A 19,605-nucleotide genomic window follows, 5' to 3' on the forward strand; every position below is an offset into this window, starting at 1 on the left:
GACAGACCAGGGAATGAGACACTGCAAAACAGTGCCAGGGAAAGGGACCTGGGAGTCCTGGTTGACGGCAAGTTGGAGATGAATCAGCAGTGCCTTGCCAGGCAGGAGGGCCAACTCTGGCCTCAGGGCATCAGGCACAGCATCGCCAGCCAGGCAAGAGAGGGGATTGTCCTGCTCTGCACTGGGGCAGCTCTGAGTGCCACAACCCAGAGAAAGTCATGACGACACTGTTAGAGAGTGTCCAAAGGAGGGCAGTGAAGATGGTGAAGGGCCTTGAGGGGAAGGCATTTGAGGAGCAGCTCAGGTCACTTGGTTCAGCATGGAGGAGACTGAGGAGAGACCTGATTGCAATTGCAGCCTCCTCACGAGGGGAAGCAGGGGCAGGCACTGATCTCTTCTCTGCAGCCAGTGACAAGACCCATAGGAATGGTCCGAAGTTGTGTCAGCAGAGGTTTAGATGGGATATTAGAATGTTCTTCTCCCAGAGGGTGGTTGGGCACTGGGACAGGCTCCTCAGGGAAGTGGTCACAGTGCCACGCCTGAGAGACCTAGAGAAGTGTTTGGACAACACTCTTGGGCACAGGGTGTGACTCTTGGGAATGGTGCTGTGCAGGGTCAGGAGTTGGACTTGTGGGTGCTTCCCAACTCTGGGTATTCTGTGAAACTGATAAAATCATTTGTGAGGAACCAGTATGATTAAGAAATCAATCTCCAGGAAATGATCAACATATACTCTTATCAGGATCCCAAAGAGAGTGCATGCTACCACAATGCATTAAAGCAAGGTAATTTAAAAGATTTAACACTTATTTTCATTTTGAACATAACTAACTTTATCACTTGGTACTTATCAGATATGGTTTAAATAGTGTTCAACTGTACAATTAGACTCTCAATATGTAATGGTACACTAAGAGTTCCTGCAGATTGCTGCACACCTGGTATGATTACACAACAATTAAAATATTTTGACACGTTAATTTTGCTGAGGTTTTGCATTTGATTTGGTGGGGAAATTAACTACAACAAAATCTAGAGATCTTCTCTGGTAATCATATATTTTTAAGTTCTGCTGTATGCTAAACCAAATAAATACCTATGCCCAGTTACCTTAAATCTGTAACATGAACTCTTCAGAAGCTCAAAATTGTTTTAGTAACAAAAACAGAATACATACATGTTTTTACACTTATATCTAGTACATTCAGCATGTTTCTATGTACTCGTCACAGCAATATTTCTTCATAAAGCAGCATTTGTGAAACAAATAATGAGCATAACAATATGATTAAATTTTGAAAGACTTTTTTTTTCATACTCCATGAAAAGTAGGAAAGATATAAGAAAATAGTCACATACAGCATCTAATACAGACATGAGAAGGAAAGCAAAAATCAGATTTAATGGAATTTCCTATAGACAATACTAATTTGAGACTTAAAAAGAATAATGTCAACCAGCACATGTAAAGAGAACCAAGAGTAACTGTTTTCATTGGCTTACTCCACCGGTCAGTTGATCATCTTGCTCCAAGAACAAATAGGAGGTGAAAAACTGACTATCTGCTTTCTGTATTGACAGACTGAAAATTTTAACACCAAATAGCTTTAACACCAGAATTTTTGTTCAGAAATGTCCAAACACCATTGGTTTCCACATGCTTTTGGTAGGAAGGTGTTTAAAACCTTACTAATTTTGGGGAGAATGATGAAAAATGCAGTTCCATTAGTACATTGAAACCAATGTACTGAAATATACAATGCAATTAACAGAAAATTAAGTTGAAAGGTACATACTGGTCCATACTGCCAGCCAAGTTCAATCTTATTCATAACCCAAAGTTCATGGATGTTCTCTGCTAATTTTTCTCTAATCCTTTCCAGGTGGGGAGGCAAAACAATCTAAATAGAGAAGAGATAAGAGAGGAAGAGGCAATTACAAATAAGTTGCACAACATGCCACTCCAGCTTTCATAACAGACAAACTTCGTACAAACCAGATCTCAATAAATCCCAAGAAAAAACCGAGTTTGGGACAAGGTGCAAATTCAACCAAATGACATAAACTAGGCATGTAATATGTGTGTGTTTAAAAAGGAAAATGCAATCTTTCCATTGCCATACCTGGCTAGTATCTACAGGAACTGGAGTGAAAGCTGCTTGTGAGAGAGAGACAGTGGGGCCCAACAGGTCTCTTGTGTAGCTACGGTCTTGTTTGTACTCTCGGCTGTTCTCCACTTTCAGCTTCTCTTTTGGTAGGACAGCTTCAAAGCATGGAGCATATCCAGGTGGAGGAAGGAACTTGAACTCTCCATGGCGACCTCCAAGCAAGAATCGAACCCTGTAAACATCAGAATTACTTTAGATAACCAAGACACTTCTGGTCGAAAGCCTAATCAGTCTCTAAGCCTAAAGAATATTATATTTTAAATTTTAAAAAGGAAAAAAAAAGGGGCAGGGGAGGAATGTCAATGTTGCAGCTTCTTTTCATTGTTTACAGTTCAATTTTCTCTAGGTGCTGCTGGTTTATCAAGTAGGAGGTTGAAAAAACACAGAAAAAGTAAATTATTCTTTTTTCTAATTAATTTTACTTCACCGAAGGCATTTTAAATCACAAGACCAATAATCTTTGAGAGAGAGAATAATCAGTTTACTCAGCACACCTATAAAGTAAGCAGCAGCCTTTTGAGTCTCAAAGGCAGAGATTAAAACCCAAAGTAATCAATCAAGCACTTCAGAATTCTTTCTATTGAGGAGGTCTCCATTCAATCTCATTTGAGAAATAAACCTAAAACCCTGTGGTTTTTTCTTTTCTCTCTCGAAACACTAAATCTTTAGGACACAATACAAAACCTCCTAAATTTCCTTCCCTAAAACTTTTATTTGTCATATTAGTAGAGACTCAGGGGAAAGCACTCTTTTATTAATGACAAAATGGTAAATATGTCTTGGCCTTTTGTTACTGAAAAATTCAATCAATGGGGTAATAATGGTGTAGCAATGACATAATTCCAACATAACATAGCCATGGCATAATACTGAAAAATTTTCCTAGAACATTGCCATCCAGAAGAAATCAAAAAACACCCAAAAGTCTAGCCTTAAACCAGAAGAATTTTGTATCTTTTCTCTTTACTGAGTATCTTATAAGATTTTTTTTGTTAATGCTATACCAGCACACATTCAAAAACTGCATGCAGCACACAAATAATATCTGTCAATAATATCTCTGATAACAGAAATAAAGCATGCAGGTTTGTAGTTTTGCATTTTGTAGCATGCAGATCTATGATTTTACTACATTTTATCTCCTGTACTATCAAAAGCAAAGCCTAAAGGAATACACTCTGCATCTGAAGCAAAGGATGGGTGTGTGCTCTGTGTGATAGCTTTTAGCTTCTGTGGTATTCTTTGAATGATCCCTCAGAGAACACTGCTCCACCAGAAGTCAGCTTTCAGCCTTCACCTTTGCCAGTCCTGTGTATGACCACTATTTCTTAAGGTAAGTGTAGATAATCCCTCTTTTAATAATAGTTACTACCTCATAATAGGTGAATTAGGGAAAATATATTTTTAATATCAAAGGCTGATGCAAAATGCTGCCCTGGAGTGAATGTGTAGCAATGTGTCAACAAAGAAATTAATAAGAAGCTGTTTCTAATATATGTCTTCACACCGCCAGAATTCGCTGGTGTGCTAAAAAGCAAGAGATGCACTGTGTCTTCAGGACTTCTTTGTAGCTCTCACTATCCAAGAACTGAAGCTTTGCCAAAAACAAAAAACCCACGTCAGAAAGAGAAATGAGAGCAGACAGCCAAGGAAATATTCAGCATATTCATCTACACAGAAAAAAAAAAAAACCAGACTTGAAAAAAACCAAAAAAAAAAAAACCCCAAACAACTCCATGGGATGCTAACTTTATTCCTGCAGAGAAGCTGACAACTGGGAAGAAGAGACCATCTATGTTGAAGTTTTCAAACATCCCTTGAACTGGCTGACCATTTATTCGGAACGAGATGCTGGGAGCACTCAGATCCAAACAGCAGCTAATAACATCATCAGTTCTTAATAGATGCTGGTTGGGAGAATTTACTGTTCGTGCTACACAACCTATGGAAGTAACAGAGGCACATTTAGTGAAACTTGAAAAAACCACACTGGTTTTCACAGCAGCATAAAAAAGAGAAAAACATCACTTTAGAGCACAAACACAAAAATACACAAATATATAACCTATGACATCCAAGACCTGGTTTTAAGCTTGCAATATAGTGAATAGCAGCATACAGTCATATCAACACAGCTATTTCAATCATAAATAATAAAACTCAATTGCATTTAATGTGAGAATAATTACTGATATCCATATAAACAGTCAAAACCGAGAAAACTACATTTTATTTCTTACATTGCAGCCATTAGTACCTAATGTGAACCCTAGTATACTTTTCTAAAGAATACTTCATTATTTAGACAAAGAAAACTATCTAACTTTTAATTATTTATGGGAAATTAGGTACTCCCTGTTAATGGCCATATCATGGTACTCTTCCAAACTTGTATGAGTGTACACTATTCAGTTTCACCATTAAACTGCAAATCAGCCCTTTTCAGTAATATACAGACAGCTGCATTTTGAAGGCATATATATTCAGTAATATATATATATATTTTAATCGGTTTTTACGAATTCTAGAGGATTATCCTATCTTACATCAAGTTTACACAAGCACACCTGCTTCCCAAGAGAAACAAGCTATAGAATTCAGAAAAAGAAAATTATTGTGTCTGAAATTTACTGCCATCTACAGCACAAAATTTTTGAAAAAAAATAGAAGCAATTTGAAAACATGCCTACATTTGTTTTCCAAAAATAACTTATGCACTGTCTGCAGGAGATAGTTCATGATGCATACTAAGAACAGAGCACTAACTTTTTAACTAGGGCATCCAACTTTTGTAAACATGGAAGACTTAACCAGCACTACGTTACCAGGAAGAAGCTGAAGGCATATGGTTTTATCAGAAGCAGAAATAATAAAATCTCAGTAATTTTTCTACGAGTGAATTTTCATGCACATATCTCCCCAACCCCTGAGGAAAAATAAAACACCAACACTTTCAAAACTCTATATATGAAAAATTACTTTGTGATACTGCCAAATGAAAATATCGCAACTGAGAGTTAGTATAAAATCAATTGCAGAAAGGGACAATTATTTAATAGCAGGGATAACAAAACATTTAAAAAGCTACCAATGAAGAGTGAATATTTCATCCGCTTAAAAAATACTACTTGAGACCAGATGCCTTTTAGACACTAAAATTTTGGCAAATATAGGTTATGGAAATCAATGCAAGGCTGACTGCTGACAGAAATATGTATTGGTCTTTGATGAATACACAGTAGGTCAAATGATCAAAATGTCTTTTCTGGCCCTGGGCTTTAAGGATCTATGAGTTCCACTTCTCCACGATAGCTAATTTCAGGACTGAAGAACCAAATATAAATTACATGTGATTCTCATACAGGCTTGGTCCAGAACAGAAACTTGGGGGCAGAACATATTGTTGCTATTCATTAATACAGTAAATGTTTCATAGTAAGAAGGTTATTCTTAAAACGCCATTGCAGAGACTTATCAAGATGCAGCCTGGATTGTGGAAGCAAAAAAAGGCCATGATTTTCAATATGCAACAACCTAAAGTTCTTCCATGTTTGAGAGGTATGTGTATGTTACACAATATTATCAGCAAAGAAAGAAGACACAAATATTTTCAAATCTACCAGCCACATCCATAACAGATAAAAAAATCTGCAGATACATTTGTGGTCTGACCTAATTTTTTTGGCAGAACTTGAGAACCACAAACAACTGTTCATTTTTTCTGTTGTTACATTTCTGACTGAAAAGTTTGCAGTGGGTAGAAGAATAATTTTGATTTTCAGTAATTCTTTGTTTCTTCCCTAAAAGTGACCTTAAGTACAAAAGCTATCTTGGTTAGCTCATTATTTTCAGGTTCTTCTCTAATAATACTTTTTCTGTCAAACTCAGTCACGACACTTGTAATGATACCATTAATTATGCATCATTGTTCCAAAGTAATTTTCACTACACACAAGGGGCTAAGTAGCAGCTTCTTTCCTAAGATGCCACTCCAGTTGATATGCTATTATTTATTAATAAAATCCATTCCTATTTTGATTGGAAAATTCTTTTGAAATGTAAAATTCTATTATTTTCCAAGTACCAAGCTACAATGCCTTAAAACTGCAAAAACTTTGGATGATGTAGTTGACTCATTAAATTATCTCTCTTGTCTGCTAAGGTGCTTTAGAAAACCTGCTCATAACATTATAGTGGAAGGAACTGTCAATCCGAGGAGCCTTTCCCAGTTTCCAGGCTGTTCTCTAGTTCAGCACTACTCAATAAACTCTCAAAAATGAAAAGACAAAAAAAAAATCTTCTCAGCAAGGTGAAATCACAGTAAAATCTCCTTTCAAGAAGTTCAGGACTGTCCAGCTGTAGGACTACCCATTCTAAGTGATATCTCGGAATCTTTTCAGAAAAGTCAAAACTTGTGAAAAAGATTAAGAAAAAAAGAGAACAAGCTATCATTATTCTGATTTTGCTGAGCTAACCCAGTCTGAAGAGAGAATAAGGTATTTGTAGAATCAAGAGTAAAAAAATGCTTCAGATACTAAATTCAGCTTTATCCAACACTAAAATCTTCATGCATAAATTACTATTAACAATTAGATCCAAAGTAAGCCAAGAACATTTTAAAGATGAATACCTGAGAAAATACATCACATGCAAACATGGAATGTGATTCTGCAAGTTTTGCAATAATCAGTCCTAATGTATGCAAAAAAAAAATCACTACATAAAAAATGTCTTGTTTTACATGTATGGCAAAAAACTTATTTAAAAATCTTCTTCACCTCTAAAGTACCTCTGAACTTTTAAAAACTCATAATAAAAACCTGGCTGAAAAAAAAAAAAACAAAAAAAACCAAAAACAAATCAAAAATCAAAAATTAGGAATCCTGTTACTTAAATCTCTCAGACTGTTCTTACACTACCACAGAGGAATTACAAATCCAGATGACTGTTGTACTTCAATTTTTGCAGCTTTGAAGTTTTAAATAAAATTTTCATAGTTACTATGAACACACAGTCCCCCTATCCACTCACCCCCCAAAATCCCAGGCTGAAATGTAAATTATTAGTCTACCTGCATTACTTCATACAAACCAATTTTTTCAATGGACATTGTCAGTTTAAATCATATTCTGATATAGGGTACTGTTTCTGTGTGTTCCAAGTCTTAGCTGAAATAAATTATTCACTTTGCTGCTGTTGAAACCAAATTCACTGGGATTGCAAACACAATTATAACGTTTAAACAAAAGTAATCAACAACCACAAAATACCCAAGAGAATACCTGACCACAGATGTAGACCATCAAAGCCATAGGAATATAGGTCATCACCAACACCATTTCCTCCCCATTCCGCTCCTCCCCCTGGGTAGGGTGAGTAGCCTTCTGTTGAAGCCCAGCCCACTCGTAGGTGAGTTGATTCTGCAGTCACAAAGGGCTCTAGATGGTCCACCATAAGTTCATAGTACCATTTTCTGTATTGGGCAGAGCCTTCACTAATCCCCAAGAAGATGTTGGGTCGCATGCTTGAACAGAAAGAATAAAAGTAGTTACTAAAATCTTATCTCATGGACAAGATGAACTGCCACGTACATTTCATTGACTGAAATTTCAAGTTAGTTTTGTGTGATTAAAACAACAGAAGTCATTTTACTTCACGGAAATACACAGATTACCAGGTTGGAAAAGATTGCAAGGAGCATGTGGTGCAACCTCTCTTGACAAAAAACACAGTCAGGACAAGATGGTCCAGCACACTGTCTTGCTGAATCTTATACATGTCCAATGTTGGGTAATCCACCCAACAAGATTATTCCAATGAATGATTCTTCTCATTCTGAAAAATGTTACTCTTTTCTCCAATCAAAATTTTCCCAGGAGATACTTGTACCCATTACCCTTTGGCTTTTCCATGTGACTCCTGGCTGCACCTGTTCCTCTAACTGGAAAAATGGAAAAAAGAGGCAAATTCAGCTCCAATACTTTTCACTCATACTCCCAAATCTGTATAGTCCTTTTTGACTGTACCAAGGTTTCAGCTCGCTGTGCCATTTATGCCCCCTTGAGAAGAGTAACAATAGATAGCAATCTGTGCTCTGGACAAACTGAGGCACCCTCTAGGCAACATCTTAGACATTAACTCCCAGAAGGCAGTATATTTAGTTATTTATTCATTCACTTATGCTGGTGAAAAATGGTCTATACATTGTAAGTTAAAAAAAATGTGTGCTTCAGTAACTGAAACAGTATCCTCACTCAGATGCCAGTAGTAATTGGTTTATGTGTTTGAACAATTAGTAGATGTTAAATCCTGCAAAAAAAAATCACAGCTATTCACCAGTTACCAACCTAAGTGTAGTAAGTACATATTGCAGGTTTAATTTTACATAGCAAACTGCATTCTGTAACACTTATTATCCATTCAAGAGAATAACATTTTAAAAGATACAAAAGTGAAGAGTCATTCTATTTCAAAATTCTCTTGCACCCCTTCCTTCTTTGTTCCAAGTCTTGTATAACTCAGTAATTTGCAGTGGTTGTAGAAATTCTTAATATCAGTGTGATGCTCCTACTGCTACTGGTTTTACAGAACTTCACAAGACTACTTAAAAAAGGCAAGCTACTACTGTACTTACTCAATATCTAGCTGAAGATAAATATGTAGTCATATCTAAAGGTCATAAAGGAGAAAAAAAAAAGAAAGAAACCTATGCTTTTCTAATCTGATTTTGGGGATAATATTGAATATAGACTCTCATACCAAAAAAAAAAAAAAATCTGTCTCCAAGCAGTCATTTCTGTGTCAGCTTTGTACTAAGAAAGACATTCAATCTTGAATTAAAACCATAGAGCACAGAAGCATCCAAAATCAATACTAGCTATATTTCTTCAATGGCTGATTACCCATATTGCAAAAAATCTTTTAAACTTCTAGACTGAGTGTATGTAGTCTTCACATTCCTCCACTAGATTGGGTTATTACTTGAATAAATATTTTCTTTTTCCATTCATGCTGACTAATCAAAAAAACTGTAGCTCTAAGCTAGTCTCAGTGTGCTTTCTGGTAGAGGGAATACAGGGGGAAGAAGAAAGGCTGGTATGGGTGGTTAAATACAAGTCAGTGTAAAAGCAGACTCTACTGATCTGGTTGCTTATAAAATAACAAGTTTTATCAGATAAGACTAATACACTGTCCTTCTAGAAGCATATGGGTTGTCTTTTACAAAATGTTTAAGTATAGACACTATTCACATTGTTCCAAGTCAAAAATATAATGTACTTAAAAACAAAATGTGTTTGAGAAATCTAACTTACAGAAAAAAACAGTATTATTTATAAATTATTAGCAAAATCACCAACTGAATCTTTTTAGCCTGAACAGAGTAGCACCTTGTTATGCTTTTGCCCAGACTTCATAACTTAATCAACCTTATCAGCCAAATTCCTTTGCTCAAAAGAGGCTTGTGAAAAGAATTTTCCATGAAAAAATTATGTTAAAAAGCAATACCTTAGAAAGTTCCAGTAATACCTTAGAAAGTTCTTTTGCCAGATATTTTTGGATCAAGGTATACATGTCTTTGTCTAACACTAATTTTCTTCAATGATTCCTTGTTCTTATTGAAATTTCAAGAAAATATTTTTTTCCTTATAACTGCAAGAACAAGAATCTTCTCATTCATACCTTTCTAAGGCAAAGCAAAACTATGGAACAACTAATTTGCTTGTTCTACCACCTTTTTTGGGAAAGTCTATGTTCCTTGTATAAGATCCAAAGTCATCCCAGAAGCACAATCACAAATTACAGAATCATCGAGGCTGGAAAAGACCCCCATGATCATCAAGTCCAACCTTTGATCAAATATCTTCATTACAACTACACCACAGCACTAAATGCCATGTGACGTCATTTCTTCAACACTATTAGGTATGATGACTCCACCACTTCCCTGGGCAGCCTGTTCCAATGCTTAATCACCCCTTCCATTAAAAACTTCTTCCTGATGTCCAATCCTCTCCTGGTGCAGCTTGGAGCTGTGTCCTCTTGCCCTGTCACTGGTTGCTTGGGAGAAGAGGACGACCACCAGCTGGCCACAGCGTCCTTTCAGGGAGTTGTAAAGAGTGATAAGGGGTCTCCTGAGCCTACTCTTCTCCAGAGTAAAAAAACCAGTTTCCTCAGATACTCCTCGTAAGACTTGTGCTCCAGATCTTTCTTCAGCTCCATTTCTGGGGAAAACATAGCTCCATTGCTGGGCACTGGACACACTCCAGCACCTCACAGTCCTCCTTGTAGTGAGGGGCCCAAAACTGAACGCAGTATTCCAGGCGTAGCCCCACCAATTCCAAGTTAAGAGAGACAATCAGTTCCCCAGATCCTTTAGCTTTAAGTAGCCTCCTTATAATATACAGTATAGGTTTTTATAGTTTTCAGCATCTAGTAAATCCTATGAACTCTGAATTATAAGTACTATTTCTATATTTCAACTTTCATTATCACGCAATAATTGAGACTTTTAAAAATAAACAAGTTTGAGACAGAAAAAGATCCCACAGATCTTCACAAAGGTCACATTCTTTGGCCTCAGCATCAATTTAAACTCTGGAAAAACATTTACTTATTAATATTTGTAAATTATACTTTACCAATTTAAGATGGTACAACCTTCATCTTGTTATTAATTTCTGCTTGAAGGTAGCTTCTACAAGTGAAAGGAAGGGTGAAGGCACTCTCTAAATATTCTAGGCAGAATCACTAGGCAGTGATAAAGGTGTTTGGCACTAAATTCTTAATTTTGACCAAAGATCATAATTTTGACCTCAGAAGATCCTAAGTATAAAGGCAATCATAGGACATCAGTTGACAATACTTTGAATGCACAGTAGATCTAGACCATAATCTTTAGAAAAGACTACAGCTTTGCAGACTTAAAATAGTTTAGGGCAGCTATAGTTTGTGACAACTCTCTCTGAGCTACGTTTCAAATTTATTCACTATGGCAAAGGGAATTTAAAATCCTAGTAAGAGTAACAAATCATAACAAAAATTTAGGAAGTAAAAGAGATTTTCTGTAGTGACTGGTTTTTTTAAGCACAAGTTAGGTTTTTTTTTCTTTGTTCATAGATAGAGATTTTTTTTATTTTTCTTTGTACCTGCTCACATGGTTGACAAGGCGTGTCTGTAAGAGCAGATCTCTTCCTGGCAGGAGATTATCACAGATTAGATGCTGATTAGACCGCACAGCTACTCCATGACAAACACAGAGGGAACACAAAACATCCAAAACCTGAAAAAAAAAAAGATTATTTTAATCTTAAATACTTTTTCATTGTCATGGTTAAATGGTTAATTACTTCAGGCAATGAAATCCTCTATACCTTGTTACTAGAAGACACGTATGTAATTCATCCAACACAGTAGTTTTATTTTAGAACAATTCTGAAATTCTCCTAACATCAAAAAACATTCTTCCCACTTACCTCACAAATTGTTATGTATCAATGTTTTTTGCCAAAAAGAAGGTAATATTTCTCTTTGCTTCTTCAAACTGCTTTTATACATTTTAAGATGAGTTTCATTCCTCATGATCAAAACAGCATTTGAAATTAACTTCCACACAGATGAGCTTGCTTTGTTCATCTAAATATACTTGTTTAGTCTTAACCTACCTTATGGTTTCTTCCGTGCTTGTCCAAAAGACAGATGATTGATTTAATATGTCCTTCCTTAATAATGTTTAGAGCTTCTGGGCTTTCTACCAACACACAGTGTAAAACCTCTAGAATTCCTGGGGGAAAACAAAAAGAATTATTTCATCAATGTGCATATAATGTCATAACTGTACATAATAGTTTGCAATCTGTTGCTCGCGAACATGAAATAGTTTCAAAAATCATTTTATATGACAAACAAGCCCAATAAAGCAGCAGTCATTGCCATGAAGAATCATTAGCCTTAAAACATTTCTCTGCAATGGAGAAATAAAATAAACTCCCATGTGTACTGGACCAAAACAACACCTGCTTTGGGATCTTCTGCCTTTGGGAAAGGGAAATATTGCACATGTAGTTCATCAATACCTGTTGCTACAGCTGTGGCCAAAATGAGAAAAATCAAAGGAGCTGAAGGAAAGCTGAGAAGTAGCCTTCAATCTAGGGATATGCAATTCCTATTAGCAATGTACAGTTCTCATAATTCTGTCTTCAGCCCTTTACTCAAGCCACATCTCCAAACATTCAGCTTAATCCTTGCAAACCAAAATCCATAGCATGAGTCTTCTGCTCTTTGGCACACCCTCTTCCCATTCCAGTAAATTGTAGCACTGCAAACTCCCCTTGATGTGGGAAAAATAGTGGTTTTGTCTAATGGTTCTGTCTCAGTGAGAGTACTCTGGCCCTTCTTTGATCCTAGTGAGGAAGAGAACATCAGCTGCTACAGATAACCTACAGCACCATCACCATTTATCCCCATATTATTTAATGTTTTTTCCAGAGGTCTGAGGGACATAGGCTGTCATCACTAATAAAGAGTAGGGATTACTCAAGGACTAAAATGTAGAAAAGGTGAAAGACAATAGATAAGTGAGAATTTGATTCATCCAGTAAACAGGTTTCAAACAAAGTGTGTTGATTAATATATTCATAGACAAAATCATGCATATATAAAGAGAAAATGCAGGTAGATAATGAGCTAGGGGTGAACTCCCAAAGTTATTCTAGAGCCCTGCAGGTTTAAGCACAAGAAGCCTTAACTAGAAATAAAACAACATACTAAACCTGAATTTGGCAGTGGTATGATCTGTGCTGCAATAGACGTGCACTTCCATTATTCCACCATTCTATGAATACTGTCAGTAACAATATTGTTAAAAAGGATAAAAACCTAAGAGTCATGAGAGCCAGCTAAAAGAGCAGATGCTTTGTAGTAACATAGCAGTAGCACAGTCCACCCAGCCTACCAACTAGATGAGGTCAGGGGTCACTGATTATGGTAAACCCAGGGAGGTTAGTAAAGTGTTCCAAAAGGACCCTTAATCTAGCGGGAGAATCTAGAACAATATCAACAATTTTGTGTGTCACAGTGATCTGGTAATTCACAAAAATCATCATTCAAAATTACCATTCAAAATATGGTAACTGGACCTTTGCCATCTCTCATTATAGCACTGAAACACACTTTATCCATATAAATATAATCCAGTATTAAATGCACCACATAAGTGTGGCAACCATATCCTTGGAATTTTCTGTAGGTAGAGTCATAACCTTTTGTTTTAAAATAGTACACAGGATTCATTTTGTAGTCTTAACATTTTCAATAACAGAATTAAAAATCCTTTGAAGATGTAAACATTCAATAATAAATGCATGTTATCAATTAGGTCCAGCTGCCCCAGCACCTTCTTGAATTACTATAGCATCTGACTGCTAATTACCAAATATGTTTTGTTCCCTGTGTTTCAGAAAAAAATTGCATGTGACTGTATGGTATCAGTTCGGACTGATTCACTTTTAGATTATCTATATTAAAGACAATCAGAATTGTTCCAATTTCATTGGAGTTGCTCAAGGCAATAAAGCAGTAAGCATTTGAATCTAATACAATTAAACAGTACGATATACAGAGTTCATACTAAGGAGAGCAGAAATTTTCCTAATGACCAACAGATGAAAGGAAGCATGTATATTCAAGACAGTATGTTGACTCCTCTAATGTCATACTGTAGAATACTAGAATAGAATACATGCACTTGAAAAAAATCCTTAAAACCTGGTTTCATCTGCTTCTAAAAACCTTTACTTGGAGGATAATCATATTAGAGAAACTTCCCTGTCCAATCATTCAGGAGCTGCTCTGGCACTCACTCTAGCACCACCTGAGTTTGGACCACGGCCCCTTTAGAACTACATATCCCACATTTGCACAGTCAGACCAGGTTTCATTGCCAGCTCAACCCCAAGTCTCTCATAGCAGAGTCTCAGATGTCCCAATCCTTAAAATAATTTCACTGTGGTACAATGACTAACAAAATCACTCAAACTGGTGCTACCAGGGACAAATGCCCAAAACGGGAACCTGAGATTATCTCAGCAGGTTAGAGCATGGGGCTAACACCAAGTCTGTGGGTTCAATCTCTGTACAGACCGTTTATGTAAGAGTTGGACACAGTGATCCTTTTTGGCACCTTTCAACTCAGAACTGCCTGTGAGTGTATGGGCTCCTGGACTTTTATACTCTTACAGTCTAAGCATGCAGAAATCTGAGGGTCCTTGACTCCTGCTGTGTCTCTGAGTGTCAGCTGCCTGGGCTACAGGTTCCTTTGTTACGCTAAGAGTCAGCAGTTCAAGGCTTCTCATCTCACCCAGAGCTCAACCAGCAGCTCAACTGCAGGCTGCAAACAGAGCCTCCTGCACTGAATGTATTCCTCAACATCAGATTACTAACCTGCTCTATTCTACTTTTTTACCTATGTAAAAAAAAGTGATAAGGTCTCTCCTGAGCCTACTCTTCTCCAGAGTAAACAAACCAGTTTCCTCAGATACTCCTCATAAGCCTTGTGCTCCAGATCCTTCCCCAGCTCCATTTCTGGGGAACACATTGCTCCATTGCTGGGAGCAATTGCACATTGCACATTGCTCAATTGCTGCTCCACACCTTTAAAATTATTGTAAGGCTAGTTCATCCCATCTGGAATATATTTCAGAGTGAAAGACTAACCTAATCTTAATGTATGGATTGAAGAGACAGCTGAAGCATTTGCATTGCAGCTGTGTGATATCTCACTTCTAACATGGTCTACTCTCAGACATATTTCTACTTGAACAGATAGTAATTTTCCTTCTTTTGCTCCAGTGAAGCTTGGGAAATGAATCAATTTCTGCTCTAATTTGTACAATCAATTCACAGTTGCTGTTTATATGTTTAATGGCTTTGTTCTATTTTCATAACAATTTTAGTTCTAGGACAAGAAAAAAGTGAAAACAGGAATTTTATAGATAATAGTTGGTGGCATCAAATCTTTATTGCAATACATTCAAGAAAACACATGGAGGAGATGTAGCTGACAACTTAAATGTTGAAGGTGAACATTTTGATGTGATTAACAGAATGTGGTTATGGTCTTCCTCATAAACACTTTACCTGAGAAAAAAATAACTGTGTTATGTGAATATATGTATCCAAGTATTCTTAGTTCAAAGGTTTACTATAAGCCAGTATTTCTCCCTGTTGAAGGTCCCCCACTGTAAATTAGAACAGTGAATATCCTCAGCCTGTCAAGCCAAATAAAGCTTAAAATCTGGCAAGCAAGCATCCCACAAAAAATCATAAAATTACATTTACATATTAAAAGCTAAACCTACTGTGCCTCTCAAGATAACAAAAGCCTAATTAGCATCTTTTATAACTGACTCCCTAAAAACCAGAAAATAGTCTTTACTATAAAATCAGTTTTGGAGGCAACATGGAAGTTATGTTACCAATACACATGGGGATGGAGTACTAGTGGCCTAGCTCCTAGCAGAAAACTCAGAACAAATGAGCATTGCAAATATCAGTACATTCAAAGTTCTAGCAGCATGTCAGGCGACTGACTTCCCAGAGCAACTAGTGTCAAAATACTCTGCAGTTTACAGAATGCATCTCATACCTTACTATACTATTAAGCTTCTAATTCTCAAATCTTTGTGGTTTGAGATTAAAAATTAAAAATATGTATGTACATAACAGAAACCATGTAGCACAGCACTTTTAGAGCTATCATAAAAAATTTCATCTTGAACCTCCAAAAGCTGAGCAAAAAGTTTTGCATTATTTCTGAAGCCCTTACCCTTAGAGCTTCAGATGTAAAAGCTGGTCTTTTAGGAAATAGTTTCACCATTAAGATCTTGTGATATACATTGAAATTAAGCAAACTGCAATCAAATCCCATGCAAATGCATAACTGTGAGATCATTCTCCTTAAATTAATGCTGAAAGGTGGAGCATAGTGGAAAAATAATTTAACTTATGATTTTGACATTTTTCATATGTCTGCTTCAGTTTAAATTCAGTTACTCAAATGCTCAATAGAGCAAGGAGATCACAACATCTGCAGAGCAGGTTCCCCAAACAATGATGTAAACCAACACAAATTATGTTCAGTTATGACATCTATTTAGTTAGGATCACTGACCCCGGTGTGCTAGCCGCAACGACAGGATGATCTGCAAACCTCTAACTAGACACCCATGCTGTAAGCAGCCATCTGTCTGAGTCACCAGCTGAGACCTAAAGTAGTGATACAGGCAAAGACTCTCATGTTCCTGTTGCCTCATCTTTTGAGCTGCTCAAGCATTCAGAGCATGAACATACCAGGCTGAAACAGATCAGGTGCATACCAGGAGTAGGAAGTAATCCTGTAGTGAAACAGGTCCCCCTGCCCTAAGGCCACGGATCTGCATTTAAAACATGAAACAAAACTCTGCAAAAGTACTTCTGTAAAACACTGCTGTCTGGAGGGGCTTACATGGGCAAATACTTCAAAGTCTCTATGCCAGTCTCAGCCCCAAGAATAACTGACTTTTAAACTCTCTGCTTGCCCCAAGAGTTGATAAGGGAAAAACCTGCAAGAGGAGAAGCATCAGTGTGTAACAAGTGCAATGAACCACCACAGAACTTGTCCATCAGCTACTGAATGCTGTGCCAGTTTACCCTCAGCTCTGAGAGGGAGAACACTCCTGCCACTGACATTTGACAATATTTTCCCATGCTGTTGGTCAGTTCATCTCAGGAACAGATTTATGGTAAATAAACAAAATGCCCATGAATATTTAATGACAAAGTTGAGGGGAATACAAACACCTCATTTACTATAGGGCACATCTGTTCTCATGGCTGCTGCTGATCCCGTTGAATACAACCAGGAAAATAAATTTATTAATGTATGCCAAATGGTGACCTACACTGAGACAACTCCTGGAACTACGTGGAATACTAAGCAATAGCAGGATATTTTTCATTTATAATGCCACTGTAAAAGGCTGTGCTATGCCTGTGACTTTTTTTTTTTTTTTTTTTAATGTTCACCATTTTCTAATATAGAACAAAGAACTTTTCCTATGGGGGACATCCTTCCTGGCCTTAATATTTCAAAGACTTCTGAGCACACCATCAATCTGTGGCAGACACATGACTGAGGAAGGGAAAGAATCCTATGGGGAATGTGATTTCAGTTCCTGAGGACAACTCTTTAATCAATCATTACATTCCCTCCAGTTCATGGAATAACACCTGACACTAAACCAAGAGGATGATGCCAATAAGTTACAAATATGTAATTGGAGAGGTATGTAACCCTGTTATTGCAACTATATTTCCCATTGGTTTGACTACAAATCTTCCTGGCCTTTCAACTTACTCTAGCATTATTGCAAAAAAGAAGTCTTGAAAGGGTCTCAAGAGGCTACCTTCCAAACAAATTGTAAAAAGTACTCTATTTAAACCAAAATAGACTCAACTGCTACTGAAAAAAAAACATTTCTTGTTAACTTTAAATAGAAATTTACACCTCAGGAGCAAAAGAGGTGATTCAAAAGAAAATGTATATGTTTTACACAGGTAAACGTTGTTAGGCAGAACAAATTACATCCATTCCATATGATTTCTGTTATATTTAGTTTGATGCAAATCTTGAAAAACAAGCAGACTTACAAAAAAAGGGAAAATACTAGAATTAGAAAAAAACTTAATACTAACTTACACTATTGAACAGATATTTTATCAAATGCTTTGTTTGTCTGAATTAATAGGTAACACTGCATTGAGGAAATGGCAAGATTGCCAGAACTTAAAGTAGAAGTACAACTGAAATCAGTTTATAAAAATGTTACAAATATAAATCTCATTTTATTGACGTTATTTACGGTCTCATAATAAGAACTTCATTATAATTAGGCTGAACAAGTATATCATCAACTTTAAAGAATTTAGAACTGGTCAAATAAGGAAGTTAAAATACTAAAAAGCATACCAGAGGAGGCTTCCAGTCTTTCTAATCTGCTGATCAGCCAATCAAGAGATCCAGAAAATTGAGCACAGTTTTTACGATTTCCTCGAATCAGAGCCGCTATTGGGAAAAGAGAGAGTGAGAGAGAGAAATTAAATCACAGTTATAAGTGAATTTAAATTTAAATAAATCCTGTCTTCTCTTGTCAGAAAGGATCCAGTAAGATGGAGTCTCAACCTCTAATTATTGATGTTCAGATCTAAAATTAAATAATATCAGTGATAGAATTCAGCATAATAAATACCTTTGATATCATGTTGACCTTCAGGGAATTTAAATTATTTTGGCTCTACAATCATCTCAATAACCCATAAAAAATGCTCTACATGAACAAGGCTGTACTTACACCACAGAAGTCAGCTACTACTATAGAAACAAGTTTCTGTAAAGCAGTATTCTTGTAATGCCAGAAAACATTGCAAAAGCAGAGGGTGAAGCCAACAACACAGGTGACAAATGCAAATTATTTTCTACTGTTACTATACATTTGTTCAGGAGTAATAGGAAGTGAAACAAGATCTATGTCTAGGAACTGTTTGCTGTACTTTCAAAAAGGTTGTAGGGAGGAAGTAACAGCTTTGAATCTGTCTCCCCCTCATGTTTTAAGCTGAAGATTGAAGTAGACTGAATCATGCACTGACTTGGTGGGAACAACTGAACTGAAATGTCCCTGAATACTGCAAGCACCCACAAGCTTGTCCTGTCATGGATTATGTGCATCTGCAGGTATGTGCACACACACAAAAAGGCTCTAAGAGAAGCCTCTGCTCTACTCCAAGAGAGGACTGAGGCACAAAGATTTCTGTTTGGTGTGTGGAACAGCACAACTGGTTTTCTTAAGATTTTTTTTCCAGTTCCACCGACAAATTATTTCAACCTGAAGTTTCTGTGATTATTTCCAGCAGCAGAGACTGTTGGTTCTGCCAAGAGGCAATGGCCTCTTAAAATCTATGTTAAAATCTATACAAATTCACTGTAGTATATTTTACTATGTTTTATGCTGCTATATTTATAAAAGGCAAAACTTGGAGACTTACAACATAAATATGACATTAAACTCTCTGCAAAGAGGAGAGCACTGACAGTTCTGTAAACTGGCAGTTTCCTCACCAGTTTTCTGATGAGGAAAATCAAAACCTAATAGCAAAACAAACAAACAAAACCCTTTTTATTGCTGTATTATGTAATAGAAAAAAATATGCACCCTGAAAGCTTACACCTTTGAGTAATCATGACCACAGTTATTTGAAAATACTTGGGAATCATAAGAAGGGGAACATCTTGTTAAAACACACAGACCAGAACTAAGGAACACCTGTTTCTGACAGTGACTTTTTTATTGGTTATAGGCAAGCCACACAATCTCACTGTGCTTCAGGTAGGAACATAAAATGAAGG

At 36.6% G+C, this 19,605-nt stretch overlaps 1 protein-coding gene across 10 annotated transcripts in view; it reads right to left on the minus strand.

Moving 5' to 3' along the window:
• RYR2 (ryanodine receptor 2) overlaps positions 1–19,605 on the minus strand; it is a 382,187-nt gene that overhangs the window by 165,600 nt on the left and 196,982 nt on the right. For all 10 annotated transcript variants that reach the window (XM_038130404.1, XM_038130398.1, XM_038130396.1 and 7 more), the window contains 7 exons: positions 18,172–18,267; positions 11,831–11,949; positions 11,315–11,448; positions 7,451–7,692; positions 3,918–4,110; positions 2,124–2,340; positions 1,797–1,901 (listed from right to left, as the gene is read on the minus strand). In XM_038130404.1, coding sequence (XP_037986332.1) covers positions 1,797–1,901; positions 2,124–2,340; positions 3,918–4,110; positions 7,451–7,692; positions 11,315–11,448; positions 11,831–11,949; positions 18,172–18,267 — 1,106 coding nt within the window. The remainder of the gene's footprint in view (positions 1–1,796; positions 1,902–2,123; positions 2,341–3,917; positions 4,111–7,450; positions 7,693–11,314; positions 11,449–11,830; positions 11,950–18,171; positions 18,268–19,605) is intronic.

This window comes from Motacilla alba, chromosome 3 (genome assembly GCF_015832195.1).
Source record: "Motacilla alba alba isolate MOTALB_02 chromosome 3, Motacilla_alba_V1.0_pri, whole genome shotgun sequence".
NCBI lineage: Eukaryota > Metazoa > Chordata > Aves > Passeriformes > Motacillidae > Motacilla > Motacilla alba.